This window comes from Sorex fumeus, unplaced genomic scaffold (assembly GCF_029834395.1).
Source record: "Sorex fumeus unplaced genomic scaffold, SorFum_2.1 ptg000002l, whole genome shotgun sequence".
Lineage (NCBI taxonomy): Eukaryota > Metazoa > Chordata > Mammalia > Eulipotyphla > Soricidae > Sorex > Sorex fumeus.
Genome location: NW_026606059.1, coordinates 15,082,742 through 15,103,642, shown reverse-complemented (window position 1 = coordinate 15,103,642; position 20,901 = coordinate 15,082,742). Strand labels below are relative to the sequence as shown.

The window sequence follows — 20,901 nt, the reverse complement described above, 5'->3', positions numbered from 1 at the left end:
ATAATGCTATTTTTGTCTTTTCATATGCCTGCTAACTCTGTATGTCCTCCTTGGTGAACTGGTTTGATTTACTCTTCCTAACAAGAAAACTTGCTTTTGGAGCGCTAAGGTTGCCTAAAATTACTATTTGTGTTCAGTGGAGTAGCACTATTAGCTTCCTTTAAAAAAGTAGTATGTTAGTGATGTAAGAAGTATCAAATTATCTTTAGGATAGACTTGTCTTTTTCCTATTTTAGAAAAAAAAAAGAAGTAATTTCATACAAATGATTAGAAATGTAAAATAGAAATGTGAGCATTCATGTATTTTTAAACAATGCAGGCTTTGTTGTGGTCAGAATCTGGACAATGGTGGTGCTTGGAAGCCACGAAGGTCACATACTCGGGACTGAGGCATGACCCAGAGCCTAATGCAGGCAGCCATGCACTCTCCCACCCCGCAAATCCCTAGCCCTTATAAACCGGATGTTTAAAATATTCTTTTCATTCTTTCCCTAGCCTGGTCAAAGAAAGATTCAAACATTTAGAACTCAGTTTGCAATGCCAAATTCCACCAGAGGATGGTAGACTAAGCCAAACACAGGAACAAGTGCCGGCTAAATGCTTCTCTCGGGAGTATGTCTGATTGGTAGAATTATCCAAAAGACGCCAAGTGCAAAGAAAGAGCCCCAAGGGGATATGGCTGTTTAGTGGTTCTGCTGATCTGTCTGCTGAGCAAAGGAAGCCGTGGGAAACTAGGGTACAATCCCCATTTCCTGTGTGAGCACTGAGCACTGAGTTTCTGGGATTTTAAAGATAGATAAGGTTTCGTCACTGCCCTTGACACAAGTCACAAATGGGGCTCAAGAGAGAGTTGCGGAAGCAGAGTCTGTGCCTCACACATGACAGACCCTGTTTCAACCCGCTGGCGCTGCCTACGGTGCCCCCTCCCCCAGGACTGATCCCTGAGCACAGAACCAGGAGTAAGCCCCGAGCACCACTGGACATGCCCACCCCATCCTACCCCCACTTACCCCTCCCCCGCAAAAAAAAAAGAGAAAGAGAAAAGAAAGAAAAAATTCATAAATGTTCAAGCCAAGAGTTACTGTCTAGTTCTCAGTTCTCCCATCCTTCAGTTCTCTAATAATTATCATTTGTTACTCTGAAGACCAGAATTCAGACCCAGAGGAACCGGGAAAGAATTTGGTGTCCAGCTTCTTTCCAGGAGATTTGGGCTTACTCTTCCCTCTGCCAGTTTCCAGACCCTGGGTGTCATGTCCCAGCTGCCTCAGACAGCTCCCATGATCCCAAATGTCCTGCCTTTGTTCATCTCTGGGATTTGGTCCCATTTCTCCTAAACTGAGCTATTTTCTTCGCCTTCAATATCTTGTGTCGGTCCAATGAAAATCTAGTCTGACTTGGAACTAGCACCTAGCTCCTTAAGTTGTGAATAGAGATTCTATGTAATTTGACTTTCTCTCTGGCTTTAGTTCTTCTGTTATTTCATTTGGGATAATTCATTAAAGGCAAAACCTAAAGTGAACTTTTATGAGCCAAAAGTGTTACTCTCGAGTAAGTTGTGTGTGTGTGTGTGTGTGTGTGTGTGTGTGTTTTGGCTAAGGGGAGTGAATTGTATGGGAAGAGTGGAGTGTGTGGGGGCGGGGGGAGTGGGCCACACCCAGGGGTGCTCAGCGGTTACACTTGCATGCCAGGATTCAAACTTTGGTGGGTCACATGCAAAGCAAACTCAGGCCCCTAGTATGTAAACTCTGATCTAGGATCTAGCTTTTTAAATCACTGGTCACAAACAAACCCTTGTGGGGTTCTGAAAGTGAGTATGGAGGCCCTGGAAATAGCAAAGAATTTCTGAATGTGCAATGACCAAAAATGTCTTCAAAATCAACTATGTCATAAATGATGTTATGTTGTTTTTCTGAAGGAAAAAGTGAAGTACAGAGAGCTATTTCTTTATGATCTCACTGGTGTGAAAAACATTCAGAAGCTTGAAAATAGTATAAGAATTTGATTTAAAAAGTTATCATCTCTGGAGAAAAATAGGAAGAATGGGATGGATTAGAAAAGTTTATTTTATTTTGTACATATGTATATCTTGGGCTGGAGTTGTAGCACAGTGAGTAGGGTGTTCACCTTGCACGCAGCCAGCCCAGTTTGGTTCCTCCATCCCTCTCGGAGAGCCCGGCAAGCTGCCGAGAGTATCCCATTTGCATGGCAGAGCCTGGCAAGCTCCCCGTGACATATTCTATATGCCAAAAACAATAACAAGTCTCACAATGGAGATGTTACTGGTGCCCACTTGAGCAAATCAATGAACAATGGGAGGACAGTGCATTGCTACATATGTATATCTTAGAATATTTAAATTGATGTATTTTCTTTGAGGCTGTAGCAAAAGGAAATTTAATTTAAAATGCAAGAATCTGAAGAAAAAAATAAAAAGGTTAAACAAGTAGTCCTGGAGGATGTGGGGATTGACTAACAAGATATGAAAACTGAAAAAAAAGATAATAAAATAAAAATAAATAAATAAATAAACAAAAAAAAGATGTGAAAACTGCCTTTTATCAGTAGGATATGTTATGTATTTGTCCTTAATAATTTCAAGGTAAGAAACAACTGTATATGCTAATACTACATTTGTATGTCTTACATTAGAAAGTGGCTTTAGCCTGGAACCATGTTTTTCTACACTAATATTCATTGATCACTTACTTAAACCCAAGTATTATGTACTATATGTTTTAAATATATGATTTATTCTACGTAACAAACCTATGAAGTACGCAATGTCCTTCAACTGATTTTACAGATTTAAAAAAAAACCCTTAAGCTCAAATATGTGCAGTAACTTCTCACACAGATGATAAAGCAGCATAACTAAAATTAGAAACTCATTTTATTCCCTCTGAGATGCATCACTTTCTTTTAAGAGAAAAAATGAGAAATACAAAGAGGTTTTGTTTCTTATTACTTGAAATTATAGTGAAAATATTTGTAATATCCATGGATAATTTATTTTCATGTGCTTTGCTAAGTAAATTGCCTGAAAGTGCTTTTCTCTCAAAGACAAACCTCTAGTCCAGAGCTTATTTTGTTCCACTGCAACACCATTTACCTGAGAAATGCACATGGAAGAAGGCTAGCAGAGCCTGAAATTCAGTTACAACATAGCCCCTGCCCCACCAATACTAGTAAGACTTTGATATTCTCCACCTCATTACACTTATCTTTTTTTTTTCAGATGATGTTTCATCTCATCTTTTTTGTTTTCATTTCCCTGATTATTTTTTACGTTGAAAACCTTTTATGTACCATAAGAGGTCATGTGTATCTCTTCTTTTAAATGTCTACTTAATTTATTTTCCTTTTTAAAAAATTTGGGGGATGGAACAACAGCACAATGGGTAGGGCGTTTGCCTTGCACACAGCCAACCCGGGTTCGATTCCCAGCACCCCACATGGTCCCCAACACCACCAGGGCTAATTCCTGAGTGCAGAGTTAGGAGTAACCCCTGTGCATCTCCAGGTGTGACCCAAAAAGCACACAAAAAATTTCCCTATGAATTATAGTAATTTCTTATATTTTTTCAAGATTCAGCTCTTATCAGGTATATAGTATAAAATTATTTTCTACCTGTCCTTAAGTTGCCTTTTCATATTTTGTTTCCTTAAGTCTGCCAAATATTGGTTTGATGTATTATCACTGATATTTTTGTTTTGATATCCTTAAGTTTCATTATATGCTTATAGTGGACAGTTTGCTTAAGCATTTGCTAATATAAAATTAACTCATACTTCTTTCTTGACTGTTACCTAATGTTATTAACACTCTATACTGCCTAAAACATAAATCAGTAATTCAAGATGAGCATGGTATTTCCCCCTATCTAATTCTGCCTGCTATATCTTTAATTCATCGTCACACCATATGCATTTCTTATTCCTTATTCTTATAATCTCATTTTCAACCCCTTTAATTCTTAAAAAAAAATTCTCCACCTACTAATTTCAACGGCATAAACATACTTAGTGTTTACTATTCATCTTTTACAGAAGTGTATTATTTGGAAACAAATATACATATATTAAAAAATTAAACACCAAAAACATTTTTAAGTGAAGGCTAATATTATCTAATAATAGTCACATGCCCCCTTGTCCTTGTAGTCTTATGATGTCTTTAATCATAATAAATTCTGGTCCCTAGTGGCCTAATTTTTCTACAGAACTTGCGGGATGTAGTTCAGAGTTGGATAAACTTCTTTTAAAGGTTATCCGCTCACAAATGAGCAGGCAAAGGTGAGTCTTCTATTCGTAAGTTTCGTTTGCGCCATAGATGTCTTGATTTGTGGCAAGTATGGGACTTAGAAGATTGTGTAGATCTGGGACTCTGGGAATGGGGCGAATCCTTCCGAAGGAGGTTCCGGGAAATGACCCTCTGAAGGTTCTTCATGGAACAACCTGCAGCAGTAGTGATCACCCAGGGATGGGCAAGAGCCTGCCCAGCTGACATGCGGTGACCGGCCTCCAAAATCAGCAGTCTGTCTATAAAGTCCTTCGCCAAGTGTGAAATATTTGGCCAAGGCTAAGAAGAAGAATAAAAATAATTTAATTTACACACACACACACACACACACACACACACACACACACACACACTGCAATCCCATTGTATATGTATTAATTAACGCATATCAAACTCAAATGACTTTTTCACATATAATGTCATTAAATGTCACTGTCACCATCCTCCCATTGTTCATCAATTTGCTTGAACGGGCCCAGTAACATTGTGAAACTTGTTACTGTGTTTGGCATATAGAATACGTCACAGGTAGCTTGCCAGGCTTTGCCATGCGAGCAAGATACTCTCAGTAGCTTGCCAGGCTCTCTGAGAGGGGCGGAGGAATCAAACTCGGGTCAGCCGTGTTGGCTGCGTGCAAGGCACATGCCCTACCACTGTGTTATTGCTGCAGCCAGCCATTAAATGTAGTGATTCTAAAAAAAAAACATCACTTTTGAGAAAAGCATCACAAGATACACACACACACACACACACACACACATACACACACACACACACACGGCTTCTCACTAAAAGAAAAAAGAAAACAAACACAATTATCTTTCTCATTTGCTGTTCAATGAAAGAGAATTCCTTCCTAGAAATCTCATCAATATGCTGCCCTTAATAATATGCTTTCCCACATGGGCTTGACAAGAGAAAGTAACTTTCATAAGGGAGAGGTTCCTTCCCTCCGAAACAGGGGGGAAAATACCCACAGAGAAACAAGCTTAAAAATTATTATTTAAAAGCTAACACTATGCATTCACAAACAATAAAGAAGCTGTCTGGAAAATTCCAGATATACTGTCATAAAAATTTAAGGACTGTAATTAATCTTGATATTTTCTAAATATAGAGATTTTTGAAGAATAGTGTGATTAGGAGTAATTTAATTACACATTTTGCAGAAAATTATAAATACATTTTCCTTAGGCTAAGAGCAGTCAACATAACACTGAGTACTTCAAAATTAATAATTTTTACTTAAGTGTCTACTGGTGGTAATCCTCTAGCATTTCCATCCTTTATATTATTTTTCCATTTACATTTTTTAACTATTAAGGCACCATCATTTACATAGTTATTCATGGTTGTGCATCAGGTATGTAATGTTCCAAAATCAATATAACCACCAGTGTCGACGTCCCCCAATGTCCCAGGTTCCCTGCCACCCCCAGTCTACCTCCTTGACAGGCACAGTTTTAAGTTTGGTTACTGCACTTTGGATCTCCAGCTTACAGTGTTGTTGGCCCTGGGGTTCAGGTACAGACATATACCTCACTCTCTATCACTGATGTGTTTGAGGCCTCTGCTCTTACTCCTGTTACCTCTTCTCCATCCCTTCTTCCCCACCCAGTTTCTTTCCATGCTCTATGTCTTAATTCTTAACCATCAATTTGTATTCTTGCTCAATGTATACAGATCAAAGCCCAGAATATAGAAAAAAATTATCTTCCTATTTGTTATTTGCTTTATTATTTTGCTTCAATAATTGCATACATATATAGTGTTATTTTGTATTTATTACATGCATCTGGCTACTGAGGCCAATTACTAATGCTTTTCTTTGTGAAGGAAAACCCTTTGATAGTTCCACACTGAACAAATTTGTCACTTGATCAACTTTAAATAAATTACCAATTTTGTCAGATTTCCTACACACAGCACGAGCAGCTTTTCTTCCATACCCCAAACAACAAAACTTCACACATTCATGAACACTGCAAACTCCCAGTTTAGACAATGAATAAAGACTGTACAAAGCTGTGAGGCCAAACATTTCACTGAGGAAAAGAACTGCGCTACAAGAAGGACTTGGATCGTGTAGATTTAAAACAAGAAAATCTCTCGCCAAACACCAAGGCATCATGCAGATCAGCTGAATACATATTAACCTACTGAGCTGGCTGAGAACTGCAAACATGCTTAAACTACTTGAGTATTAATGTCATGTGCTTCTGGCCGAAAGCCTAATATCAGAACCAAAGGAGTTTGTCCCACGAGATATTTTGAAGGTAGCACAACTGGGGGAAGTATCTGGCATACTGACTAAATATCAGCCTATGAGCAGCAGCCTTAAGGCCAACGATGTTGCTCTTAAGGCAAATAGTTGCTCACTTTTCACCTCCTCACCTCCAATAGAATCTTTCAGCCCTACATGCCACTAGGGCTATGGTTAAGAAACTATTCTGAAGGGGCTGGAGCAATAGCACAGAGGGTAGGGCATTTGCCTTGCATGCAGTGGACCCAGGTTCGATTCCCAGCATCCCATATGGTCCCCCGAGCACTGCCAGGAGTAATTCCTGAGTGCATAAACCAGGAGTAACTCCTGTGTATTGCAGGGTGTGACCCAAAAAGTGGAAGGAAGGAAGGAAGGAAGGAAGGAAGGAAGGAAGGAAGGAAGGAAGGAAGGAAGGAAGGAAGGGAGGGAGGGAGGGAGGGAGGGAAAAGAAAGAAAGAAAGAAAGAAAGAAAGAAAGAAAGAAAGAAAGAAAGAAAGAAAGAAAGAAAGAAAGAAAGAAAGAAAGAAAGAAAGAAAGAAAGAAAGAAAGTCTACTCTGGAATCCATCAAACATCCTCTTACCTCTGCTGTGTAATTCGGTTTGCCTTTCAGAATCTTCCTGTACAGCCTCGTATGGTTCTCATCATCAAAAGGCAGGAATCCACTGAGCAGAACATACGTGATCACGCCCAAAGCCCACATGTCCACAGCACTGGTGTAAGGCTGCCGGCGCAAGACCTCGGGAGCTATGTAATGCGGGGTTCCACAGAGCGTCCTCATTGTCCAGTCCCCACTTTTGTTCCCCGAGTGTGCCAGGCCAAAATCTGTGATCAAAATTTTGGACTCGGCACCTGGATGATAATACAAGAGATTTTCGGGCTTTAAGTCCCTGTGAGTTATGCGCAATGCATGCAAATACTGGACACCGTCGGCCACCATCTGGAGGATTCTGACAGCGTCTTGCTCCGTAAAGGATCCCTGAGTCAGGAGTCGATCAAAGAGCTCCCCTCCCGTGGCCAGCTCCATCACCATGTAAACTCGGTCCTGGGCCTCGAAGATCTCCGTGAGCTGCACAACATAACGGTGGCTAACTCGTCTCAGGACCGAGAGCTCTGCATCACAGGCTTCTCTGCCTTCCTTGGCTCTGGTCTCCATCACCTTGATTGCAAAAGGTTTCTTGGTGGTCTTCTGTTCCACCCTGAGAACCTTGCTGAAACTGCCTGTCCCGATAAGAGCCTTAATGTCGTACCTGTTTTTTTTTTAATTGAAAATAAAAACAAAAACTGTTATCCTTCTAAAGGGATTTCAAAATTATTTAAGTGAATGTCTTAGATGATCATGGCAATAATGATTTAAGTGAATGTCTTAGATGATCATGGCAACTTCTGTATTCTCTCATCTTACTCATTATTGCTTAATATCCTTATTTTTTAAACATCCTTAAACTTTTTTTTTGCAATGGAGGCAAGGGGTATTAAAATAAAAAGTTGTTGGTGAGTCAACGGCTTTTCAGGGGGTAGGAGGTAGGGGAAAGGGAGTTGTGTGGGCATATATACACTGGTGCTCAGAGCTTATTTCTGACTGTGGACTCAGAGATCACTCCTGGCGGGGACTGAAGGTTTCTATGAAGCACCAGGGATTGAACCCAAGTTGGCATGTGTAAGACAAGCACCTTACCCACAGTACTATTACTCCTGCCCACTTATTGTGTACCAGAATATCTTTCAAATGCTCATCCCTAAATATGTCTGTCTGTGTGTGTGTATGTGTTCCCAAGACTATAAGCAGATTGTAGCTTAAGTATATGGGATTCAAATTTTAACCCTTCAAGGACCAGAGCAATAGCACAGAACAGAAGGCCTTTGCTTTGCACATGGCTGACCCAGGTTCAATCCCCAGCATCCCAGATAGTCCCCCAGCATTGCCAATGATTCCTGAGTGCAGAGTCAGGAGTAACCCCTGAGCATCACCGGGTGTGACTCCCGCCGCAAAAAAAAATTCTACTCCTTCAAGAGTTTCACAAAATTTGGGGGGAGAATTTAAGGAAGTTCCTTTCCTATCTTGAAGTCCTGGTTGTTATCATTTTCCAAGAAGCACCACCAAATCTGGATTTAGAAAATTACTACTAACTTATTCTATTTGATTTCTCAAAAGGTAGAAGAAACCACACATCAGGAGGCAAGACCAGGAATGAAGAATAGCCTTCTCTGGGGCTGGAGCAATAGCACAGCGGGTAGGGCATTTGCCTTGCATGCGGCTGACTCGGGTTCGATTCCCAGCATCCCATATGGTCCCCTGAGCACCGCCAGGGGTAATTCCTGAGCGCAGAGCCAGGAGTAACCCCTGTGCATTGCCAGGAGGTGTGACCCAAAAAGCAAAAAAAAAAAAAAAAAAAAAAAAGAATAGCCTTCTCTGAATAGCCTTCTCTATGCTACTTGACTGGGAGCTCTCAGTTCCAGACACATCTCTTATCCCATTGAAATTAATTCTTTAATAGATGCTCCCTGAGGGGTGGGCGCAATAAATAGTACAGCATTGCCTTGCAAATGGCAACCCATCAGCTTTAATCCCTGGCACCCCATAGAGTCCCCTGAGCCCAACTAGGAGTAATCCCTGAGTTTAGAGTGATTTACAAACCGAGAACAAAGCCAGGATTGGCAAAAATAAATAAATAAATTAATTAATTAATTAAGATAAAAACCAAAAGAATGCACAGCTAACAAAACAGGCAAACTCGCCTTGCATGTGACTAACCTTAGCTCAATCCCCAGCACTACATATGGTTCCCTGAGTACTGAGCCAAGAGTGATCCCTGACCACAGAACTAGGAGTAAGTCCTAAGCACAGAGCTAGATGTGGCCCAGAAATTAGAAAGTAACCCCCAGTTAACCTAAAGCTATGAACACACACTCTGAATTGATCCATCAGCCCCTGGGAGTGATATCAACACTTTGAGAAACACTGACTTGCAAGGAACTCAGGGTGTCATGCTAAGAAAAGTGAATTAGAAATTGCGCAAATACTGATTCTCTCATTTATGAAACACGCAGCAAAAGAACAGATAATATCCAATGGGAGTTGGAGAGGGGAGATTCTGCCTGCAGAGTGGAGTCTGTGAAGACCAGGAGAAATAGTGGTATGGATTAGAAGTGACCTAGGGACAGTGGTGGAGGATTATTGACACTCTGATGGCAAGTCTGGTGCATTAACACCCTATGTCTAAAAGAGTAATAACACCAATCCTGTGGCAAATGATTGTCAATTCAACTCAATTTTAAAGGGTGGGTTCAGGGGAATTTATCAAATTTAATAATCTACCTGTATTTATTTCTCTAGTTTGCAACAGAGAGAAACTTAAAACCATAATTTTCTATAGGAAAGAATATTAAAGTGATTTAGTTCAATTTTACAAATGAAGACATTTAAAGATCAGGTTAGTTCATTGGCTACTTTACAGAATGAAGCTTACAACCTAAATCTTCTTGCTTGTATAATCACTGGAGCAATAGCACAGTGGGTAGGGCCTTTGCCTTGTATGTGGCGGACCTGGGTTCAATTCCTCTACCCCTCTCGGAGAGCCTGGCAAGCTACCGAGAATATCTTTCCCACATGGCAAAGCCTGGCAAGCTACCCGTGACGTATTTGATATGCCAAAAACAATAACAAAAAGTCTCACAATTTGTTGTGAGACGTTACTGGTACCTGCTCGAGCAAATCGATGAACAACGGGAGGACAGTGCTATTTTTCTGCTTTATTAAAATTCCTCCCACAAAATGGTGCCAGAAAATGAAATGGACTAAGGGAATACCAAAAGAGAAGGTAATGAGGTCTTATATTCAATGTCAAAGATTCAAATGCATACGTCAATTTCTCCTAGAAATAATCTATTTGTGTAATAATTACTTTTCCTGCAATTTGGGGAGCAGCTTATATGTTCCTTATATTCCTTGTGTTTGCTGAATAGAAACAGCATTGACTGTAACAGCTTACAGAAAACAGCTCTGTTCTCTAGAGTGCATTTAATTTTCTGACCAATTACCTTATCAAAATGGTAATTCAGTTGTATTAAATAGATGCTGCCTCTTCTTACTCTTCCAACCGTTCCTTTTGATTGCATACATACTCAGTATGATTTTTTGAAGACAATTACAAGCATTTCAAATTCTATTGTCCTTCAGCCTAACATGTTTTTACATTAATTCTAAAGCGAATGAAAGCACATTGCAAATACCAATTTATTTCTATGCACTCAACACTTCAAGCAAATCTATTTCCTCATCAAATTCGCCATCAGAAAAATTATCATTTCTGACTAACTACACTCTTTCGCTCAAATAAAATGGGGTTTATTTAATACAGATAAGACCTTTCATGTACCAAGTACTTACGAGAGAGGTGCTGGTAATTTGAACAGGGGGGAAAACTGAATTTTAAGGCAAGATTTAGAATAGTGGAAATAAATAACTTCAGATAGAACCACAAACGTCTCCTAACATTCATGAAGCTGCATGTTTGCTTGTGAAACTCTGGATGGTGATTGCTTTTATCACTTGAGTGACTATATACTGTGCAGTTCCTGGCACAGAGGGAATACGAATGAATGTTGGATAAAATCGTCATTTATGAAGACATTATTTCCAAATCATCACACAGACTCCAAAAACTTTAGGGATCAAATCAAGCATGGGAGAAAGCATTTCCATCCACTTCCAGGCATCAACAGCTGCCTCATAGACAATTGGAGGGAAGACGACAATTTCATAGCATCCAAAATTATAGAAATTGAAATGATTTCTTTCATTTTTTCAGCAACTACAAACAGAAAATTTCTTTAGCTCCACTTTTTGATTAATTTATCATCATTTTATGACACTATAGAAATTGAGAAGTATAGTTTGATTAACTCTAGGTTGGCATCAGACTCACTGTACCAAAGTTCCACAAAATTTGGACAAAAATATAAGGATGGAGATGATAATTGTACAACTCACTTAATAGAAGTAATGGTGATAAATTCCCCAGAATAAATCAATAAATTCTAGCAACTTTATTCTGCAAGAATCAGAATCACAACAGTGAAGATATACAACTAGACTCATTTCTCCAAGAATTTTCTATGGCTCAAATCCTCATTTGCTAAGGAAGAACATTGAGATTATCTTTAATGTTTTTCCAGTGATCCTCTGCTTCCCTGATCCCATTCTAAGAGCTGGGACTGCCCCGGAAGTGGGGGGATGAGGGTGAATAAGGAGTACTGTGGCAGCATCGCCCTTTAGAGCACACACTCTTAGGTGCTCCTTAACACTTGGTGACATGCACTTGAAAAGCACTTGAATGTGGTTTGATTAACACAAATTGCACATCTGCACTCCTGGAGATCCTGACCCAGGCCTCCACTGAGCACCTCTGAAGGTGTCGGCGGCCCTGAACCCACAGGAGATTGGCTCTGCATACAGGGACTCCCACCCGTGAAGGAGGAATGGGTGTCCTTGGGGATCCACCTCCCTAAAGTTTCTACAGCATCCATCTAGATTCAACAGTCTCCAGGTCACTGTCACTGTCCTCCCGTTGTTCATCCATTTGCTCGAGCGGGCCCAGTAAGGTCTCCAGGTACTGACCCAGAAACCTAATCTGTGATGTGCGTGACCTCCAGCGCCCCCTGGAGGTCCGCACCCCACACTACAAGCCGTGGGGACAAGACACTGTGCCCCCTTCCCTGCGCCCTTCCGCACCTGCAGAGTCGCCCACACCTGGTGTGTGGACAGCGGGGGGCACGTGGGTGCACTGGCCTCCCAAGGTGTTTGTGTGCCCCAGGTAGGTCAGCTGCAGGGACATCTCTGCAGTGGGATCCCCCCCACTCTGCTAGCTGCAGGACCCTGGTCCCACACTGCAATCTGTGTGCGTACACATGACCTATTCAGTCTTGAAAAACCTATTCGGTTAACCTGTTCAGCCTTGGGGGGAAAAGAAAGAAAATAAACAACACCCATTCTGTCTCCTGGGTTTTCTCCCTGTTTTTCCGCTAAGATTAGCCCTTACTGGATGGATGGTTTGCAATACAGATAGTGAGAGGCTCTCATGTTTGGTCCTTTATCTACTTTCAGCACACATCTCCCAACCCAATTAATCCCTCCAACCATCATTGATCTAGTAATCCCCTCTCTATTCCAGCTACCTTCTCCCCTAGCTCATGAGGCAGGCTGCCAAGCATAAAGCAATCTTCCTGGCCCTTGACTCTACTGTCCTTGAGTGTCAGTCTCATGAAATAACATAACACTGTCATCTCTTTTTTAACAATTCAGTAGAACAAACCAGACCTGTTCATGCGCGCACATGTGCACACGCACACACATACACACACACATACCAGACCTTGATGTTGTTGAACACACACACACCAGACCCTGATGTTGGGTGGACACACACACACATACAGACGCACACAGACACACAGATGCACACACACACACTCCCCAGATCCTGATGTGGGTTGGACAAACACACACACCCCCCTAGACCCTGTTGTGGGTTGGACACACACACACACACACACACACACACACACACCCTAAACCCTGGTGTTGGTTGGACATACACACACATACAGACGCACACAGACACATAGATGCACACACACACACACACACACACACACACACACACACACCTAGACCTGTTGTGCGTTGAAGACTTGAAGGTCTTCCCCCCAGCGAGGATTCTTTCCTTCTTTACTTAGCAACTGAAGGGAAATTTTCAAGGTGATTAGACCTTTTTTGTTTGCAAATTAACGCTTACAAAAAAACCCTGCTCCCACACGGCTAGGCTGAGAGATAAGGGCCCTAGATTCCATTTCGAAAGAAAAGGTGCCCCAGAACAAGATATTTCTCAGAGTCCTGCCCCGAAGGATGAGAGAACTGAGACTGGGACCTGTCCAGGGGCGATTCTCCGCGCCTCCACGGGACCCCTTGAGGACGCACTAAGGCCAGTTTGATTACGTTGGCCCGAGTCAATCCACCTTGCTTTCCGGCTTTACCTGGACAGGACCCGAGGGTCGAACTTGGCTCGGAAACGGGCAATGTGCATCCTCTGAGCTGCCTCCGCTGCCGTCTCTGAGCGTGCCTGGGGCCCGTCGCCGTTGGTCCAGGCCAGCTGGGGCAAAGCGGGCACCACCTTCCCGCTGGCGCCACAGCCCATGCCCGGGAGGCGCGCGCAGAGACCGACGCTCCGGGGGCCACCTGGGCTGACCGCGGCCACCGCTGGACGGGGCGGGACTGACTCCCCAGGAACCCCGCGGAGGGGTCTTGTTAGCAAGCAAGCGCATTCTAGGAGGGGCCCCCCGCTGACAATCAGTTGGACCCTGGGGTGCCACTGAGGCTTCGAGGCTCTGGCCAGATGGACAAGAGGGCAGAAGCCTGGCTTTGACTCACGGGGACTGTTTTCCCTGTCTGTAAAATGAGGACACGAAGAATTAAATTAAAATTAGACCCGGATTAGGAAGGCCATGTTCCCTTTAACGGATTTTTGGTCTCCAAGACTTGGGGTCAAATCTAGATATTGTGAATATGAAATCCACTCGAACTGCAGACAATATTCCGAGTATGAAATTATTACCATACCCGAAACCCTTGCGCTTCACTCCTATCATCAGCGGGGACAATAATACCCCACACTCTGGTCATTTCATCTGTGGACTGAAAAACTCTTCACAAAATTTAACCCAACATATTTGCCTTGTAAGTGGCTGACCCGGGTTCCATACCCACATTCCATATGGTCCCCCAAGTTCACCATGAGTGATTCCTGAGTACAGAGTCAGGAGTAATTCCTGAGCACACCTGAACACCAAGTGGCCACAAACAAACAAACAAACAGAATAGCCCAATGCACTACGACAATACAAGTATAAAGTCTGAGATGATGAAAATGTCTAAACATAAAATATACTTCCTCGTCATTTTTTATGCATTTGTATGTGTATTTTATGTTTAGTAAGCCATAATATTTTCACACTTTTTGTATGGTTCCATGTAAAGATGCTAATTGTGCAGATAAATAACATGAAAAGTGAAATGCAATCAAAACCAATCAAATCAAGATTACACCCTTAGCAAGTTGGAAAAACCCAACGGCAGAGGTAAAGTCTGCCAATACCCTCTTCCAGTAGTCATTTCCTTTCTAATTTTGTTCCATTTTTCGTTTGCTTTAACCAAGAATAGCTGTGATGAGTCAATCAGTCATGGATTTTCCACAAAACACTGTTTTATAGGAACTTCTGAAAGACCGCTTGGTAGAACTGAGGTGGTGGGAGGGGGGGTGGGGGGGCAGTTTTACAATGGTTGCCTCACAGATTTTCCTTGGGGAAACATCTCAGAATTACCTGATCACTAGGAAACAGATAGGAGGCCTGCTTTTAAGCAGAGGAACAATCATGCTTTCTTCTTTTAAAAATTTGAGGGTTTTTTTTTTTGTTGTTGTTGTTTTTTTTGCTCCCTCATCCCTCCCTCCTCCCCTCCCCCCAACTCCCCAGTAATCCACAGAAAAGTCAATACAAGCGCAATGGAAAAGAAAAAGGCACAAACAGAGAGAAACAGAACGCTCTGGTGATGTTCAAAAAGGAATCTGTTGCTCAAGGCTCCCTGCAGTGAGAGAGTTTGGGCGCGTGTGGTGTGTCTGCAAACACGAAGCCTCCACTGGAATCTTCCACCTGGGCAGATGTGAGGAGAGCAGGGCGTTTCTCCAGGCTATGCCTCCAAGTGGTTGGGTTTTTCCAGGCAACATTAACAGCAGGAATTATGGGGCAAACAGAAATCTCTAGTTTCCTGGCCACACTGCAGGGAAAGCATTCAGGAAAGCTTCCTCCAGAGCCGGAATTTATTCCTGAAAAATTGGTTCCACTCATTACTGATTTAATGCTTTTAAGAAGTGAAAATCACTGGCTCTCTTTTGGAAAGCACCAGCGTTGTTGGTAATATAAAGTATTGTCCCTGAGACAAAACTCAACTTATGCATTTAAAAACTTTTGCTCTTCAGGCAATTCATCTGGTTGTTCAATTATAAAGTGTTAAAGATAAATATCTTAAGTATGTCCTTTCAACCTAACTCTTTTTTTTTTCTTTTTGGGTCACACTTGGCATTGCACAGGGGTTATTCCTGGCTCATGCACTCAGGAATTACTCCTGGGGGTGCTCGGGGGACCATATAGGATGCAGGGAATCGAACCCAGGTTGGCCACATGCAAGGCAAGGCAAACGCCTTACCCGCTTTGCTATTGCTCCAGCCCCTTAACTGACTCTTGAGAAAAGAAAGCACTTAAAGGAATATATAAAATGTCATACCAGTCACCTAACCATATATCTCTTTATTATGCATAATTTCTTTGATAATTGGGAGACTGGACAGCATTGCTTGTGACAACATTCAATACATACATTAAATATTTGTAGTTATTAAAATCTATATTTTTTCCATAACTGGATTAAGAAAGTTGTAAAACCGAGTTCGAGATGCAAAGCTGGTTTATTTTCACTTTGATGTGCTCAGTACTTGTGATCAGTTCTTGAAATACATCACTTAAATAAAAGAATATGGTGCCTCGCAGCAATTAAGTCCATTTAACTAAAGATTTAGACTATCACTTAGAGAAAAGCCATTTTTTACATAAACACTGGTGGTATAAACAAATGAAAAGATTTTATTTGTGATATTTAGTCTTCAGAATCCTAAAGTAAAACAGTGAGGAAAGCAAGCAATTGAAGTTACCAAAAGAATCATTATTCTGTGAAGTCCTGCCATTCATTCCTTTCCCTCCTTTATCTTAAAAGCACATTTAAAGAGGTCACATGAAGACTTTGCTTCATTTAGAATGAGTTCCTCTTAGAATAGCTGCAATCTTGTTTTCCAAGTTTTCCTTTGCTTGAGAGACCTCCCACTGGGAGTCATTTCCTCTAAAGTGATTTCAGGCCCCCAGACATCAGTCTGAAGGTGTTCCTGTTATCATCAACCCCTGCTTTTCCCAGGTGTAGGATTTGTGTTTGTAATGATAGCTAGCAAGGGGCTCTTTTAAGCCAATCTCACATACACGCTTGGAACAAACAATGCAAAATTACTCGGGGAGCTTTCTTCTTAAAAACAAACAAGAAATCTCCACGAGTGGTGCCTTTGTGTGAAATTCAGAGAGAGGAAAAAGTTTGCTGTTACCCTTCCCATATTTTTTCTCACCATCTCAATACTTTACCCCCACCCCCACCCCCACAAATAACATATAACTCAGGCAGGTCAGTAAGAATTGTTTGACTGCTGCAAATGTTTTCATCACTGAAGCTATAAATTAATCTTACAAATTAGCATTATTTCTCCATTTACTACTAAAGAAAGTAGTTTTGTAATTGCTGCGAGGAGGCACCATATTCTTTTATTTAAATGATGTATTTCAAGAACAAGTAGTTTTGTAGAACAGCAAGTTGTACTGGGCAATGACAAGAAGAAAATTAGTTGATATTAATAATTATTAGTAAGGTCTCTTATCAAATTAAAACTATACTTTTCTTTATAGAAGTGTATCAAAGAAGCTGACAACCCTCATGTTGAAATTTCCCTTTTCCGTTCATAAAGAAGATAAAATATTTCACTATATTTTAGCTGGCCTGACAAAAAAAAAACTTGCCCTTGTTTTGTCTATACTTGGTAACAAATTCGCATTCTTGTTTGCTCTAACAAAAGCTTGTAATTTCTGTTAGATTGTTCATTTTTCATTATTTTTATCTAACCTGATAGAATGATATTTTTATGTCATTATATTAATGTTGTGAAATGTTTTGAGATAGTGTACTGTATTTATGAATATTATTTTATGGCATTTCATTTAATAGAAATCATCCTATCAGTATGGAAAACTAAGAAATTGCTTTCCATTGTATAATCTGGCTCTCATAGATTAAAACTTAATTTTCTCTGAATAAGGCATATTCAATAAAGTACTATTCTTTAAAATGAAAAAAAAAACTTGCCTTTTCCAGGTTGAAAGATTCCTTAAAACAATGATAGGAATATGGAGCGATAGCACAACGGGTAGGGCGTTCGCCTTACAAGCAGCCAACATGGCCGACCCGAGTTCGAGTCCTCCGCCCCTCTCGGAGAGCCCGGCAAGCTACCGAGAGTATTCGATATGCCAGACACAGTAACAACAAAGTCTCCAATGGAGACGTTACTGAGCCCGCTCGAGCAAATCGACGATCAACGGGAGGGCCTTTACCTTTATTTATAACACGTTGCTAGTTGTGAAGGGAAAAAACTCTCCTCAGTATGATTTTGTTCGTTTTTGTGATGCCAGGGATCAAACCCAGTAGCTCTACTGCTGAGCTACATCTCTGGCCCCTGATCTCATTTTTAATCTCATTAATGAGAAATGTAGAATGGACTTCTCAGATTCAAAGCCCAGTAACAGCTTTCACCAGCTCTAGAATCTTGGGAAAATTACTTGACTTCTTGATCCTCTCTATTTTTGTATCTGAGAAGTTGAAATAATAACAAATTGAACACCAGAGTACCAATCCCTGACACAGAACCAGCAGACCTACACTTCTGGGTTGGGTATTGGTGAGAATGGTCCCTGGAGCTCACCCAACTCATCCCCCAACATCTTTGGGTGTAACCCCTATATAAAAAAAAATAACACATTCGGGCTGGAGTGATAGTCCAGTGGGGAAGGCGCTGGCCTTGCATGCCACTGACCTGGGTTTTATCCCTGGCATCCTATATGGTGTCCCTGAGTCCTGCCAGGAGTGACCCCTGAGTGCAGAGTCAGGAGTAAGCTTAAGTAAAATCCAGAGTTCAAACTTGGGGCAAAGTTTACCAAGAAAGTAAATGGCCAAAAGTTAGGTATGTGGGAGACACACCCACAAACCACCTCCCACTCAGCTATATAATTGGATGCATGGCCTCTCTGGCTCCTGATCAAGCTGCATAACGGCCAGAGACTCAGAAACAAATCTCAGAACCCAGTGGCTTTTGGCAGAAATGCATCCAGACCACCCCAAGGGGGGAAAGGGTGCCTTCTCCTAGGCTGCTCGGTGACTGCCATCCTCCAGAGGTCATTGGACAGTCAGGTTTGGGCCCTCAGTGACAAGACACATGGGGCCTCACAGGATGGAGGTGGAGCAGGCCCTTTCCTCCAACGAGACCCCGAGTTGCCGCCCATGAACGGCCTTTATGGCTCCTGATCAAGCTGCTTAATGGCCATGATCCCAGAGACTCAGGAACAAATCTCGGAACCCAGTAGGTTTTGGCAGAAATCCCTCCAGATTTAAGTGTTAAAATTTTGGAATTTCAAAATCACATGGCCGCTACTGCAGCTACCGGACATCATATGTTATTCTTAGCCAGCAATAGGAAACAAATTGTCTACTGTTTCCTTTTCAGCAGATCTGAGTGTTGGGGTAAAATCCAAAATAATAATGGTGGGTGTGGTATCAAAATATTGAATGTAATCAAAGTAGAGAGAGAGAGTAATATTGAAATCATCTGGCCCACAGGTAGGCGGAGGGTGTGGGATGAGGGTATTCTGGGGGTTTTGGTTGTGGAGAATGAGCACTGGTAAAGGGACGGGTGTTTCATTTTATGACCGAGACTTAAACTCAAAAGCTTTGTAACTGCTCTCACGGTGATTCAATAAATAAATTATAAAAAATGAAAAAAAAAGAGTAAGGTGGAGTACATGTTCAATTCAATCAGCTAATCAGTGACTGAATAAAAAGCAGTACTCCTACATAAAAAAAATTCAGGTTCATTGAGCCTAGAATGAGCTCAAGAATCTGCAGTTTATAAGCATCTCAAACAAATTATCTACATGATGATATATGAAAATGTTTTAGGCCTTGGGAAAGTCATTAAAGTTGAAATCAAAGATGAAAAGTCTTATTTAGTGCTATAATTCATAAATGTAAAAACTGACCACTTAAACAACAAATTCATAGGCCCTAAATCTTTCAGGGAAACAGAGATGTGAGGTAGACAATGGGAATAGAGAAAACATGTCTGACCATCTGAGAAACTGCTCCAAAGGGGACTGTGTTACCAACCCTTATTTTTAGTTTTATAGTTTTCAATCGCAGAGGTACTATATACTCTGTGAAAAAAAACTTGAAAATCTTTGAAAACACAAAAAGAAAGCAAGTTACAACTTGTAACTAACAACAACTAATTAATGAGTATAAAAAAGTCATTCTTTTCCATAGCTGTATATTATTTGCTAAAAATTTACAATGAACAGTATGCAACACTTTTATTGACTTTTATCATATGATGGTACATATAATATATGTGACTTTTTTTTCTACCTAGCAGTATTCTTATTTTCTTTATTCCTGAACAAATACAGAAAATATGAACTGCAAGCTATAGGAATTTATGAAACAGATATGGGATTGTGAAAACATGATGCCTGTCACATATCAATTCACAATATCAAATAACAATTAAAAAGAAGGGAACTGGAGCAGTAGTAGAGTGGGTAGGTATTTGCCTTGCACACGGCCAACCCAGGTTCAATCCTCAGCATCCCATATGGTCCTCCTGAGCTCTGCCAGGAGTGATCTCTGAGTGCAGAGCCAGGAATAACCTCTGAGTGTTTCTACATGTGGCCCTAATGGCAAAACATAAATAAAAAAAAAATAATTTAAAATAATTAAAAGTAAATAATGTTTTTAAATAAATGACCAGCATTCCATTGCATTGCTGAATATTTGGTTCCACTAGGAGATAGACACTGGGTGGTGCTACCATCATCTTCAACAAAGATAGTTTCAATATTTGTAAAGCAGTCTTTCACATTTTCCTTTCTTTCTCTTTCTTTCACATCATATTCAGTTAAGTCTTCTACATTGGCATTAAAAAGCACTGTGAAAAAGGGAATACCCTGCCACAGTTGCAGGGTGGGATGGGGGGATGGGGGGTGGAAGGGATACTGGGACCTGTGGTGGTGGAAAATGGGCACTGATGGAGGGATGGGTGTTTGATCATTGTACAATTAAAACCCAAGCACAAAAATTTGCAAATCTACAACTGTACCTCATGGTATTTCACTAACAAAAATTTTTTTAAAATGCAAATGATGGAGAATGGGCACTGGTGAAGGGATAGGTACTGGATCATTATATAACTGAAACCCAAGCACAAAAATTTGTAAGTCTACAACTGTACCTCATGGTGTTTCACTAATAAAATTTTTTTAAAAATGCGCTGTGAAAATAGCATTAATACCACTGATGAAATTCTTACTTTTCACCAATAGGTGTGGGGCTACCAAAAAAATTTCTGATGGGATTCTGATGCTGGCTACTAT

General features: G+C 41.0%; 1 protein-coding gene across 1 annotated transcript; it reads right to left on the bottom strand.

The window, feature by feature from the left end:
* Positions 1 to 4,273: 4,273 nt before the first annotated feature.
* On the bottom strand, positions 4,274 to 13,757 carry PSKH2 (protein serine kinase H2). The gene is made up of 3 exons (XM_056113314.1): positions 13,597 to 13,757; positions 7,145 to 7,811; positions 4,274 to 4,579 (listed from the first exon to the last, which is right to left on the bottom strand). Exons 1-3 carry the CDS (start codon positions 13,755 to 13,757, stop codon positions 4,274 to 4,276), a joined length of 1,134 nt encoding a protein of 377 aa, XP_055969289.1.
* Positions 13,758 to 20,901: the final 7,144 nt, after the last annotated feature.

Bases quoted from the DNA above. Each gene is read 5' to 3' on its own strand.
- PSKH2 (XM_056113314.1), bottom strand. From the start codon at position 13,757: ATGGGCTGTGGCGCCAGCGGGAAGGTGGTGCCCGCTTTGCCCCAGCTG. The intron at 7,812-13,596 runs GTAAAGCCGGAA...AAAAAAAAACAG, and splicing joins GACCCTCGGGTCCTGTCCAG to GTACGACATTAAGGCTCTTA. The intron at 4,580-7,144 runs GTAAGAGGATGT...TCTTCTTCTTAG, and splicing joins AACCGAATTACACAGCAGAG to CCTTGGCCAAATATTTCACA.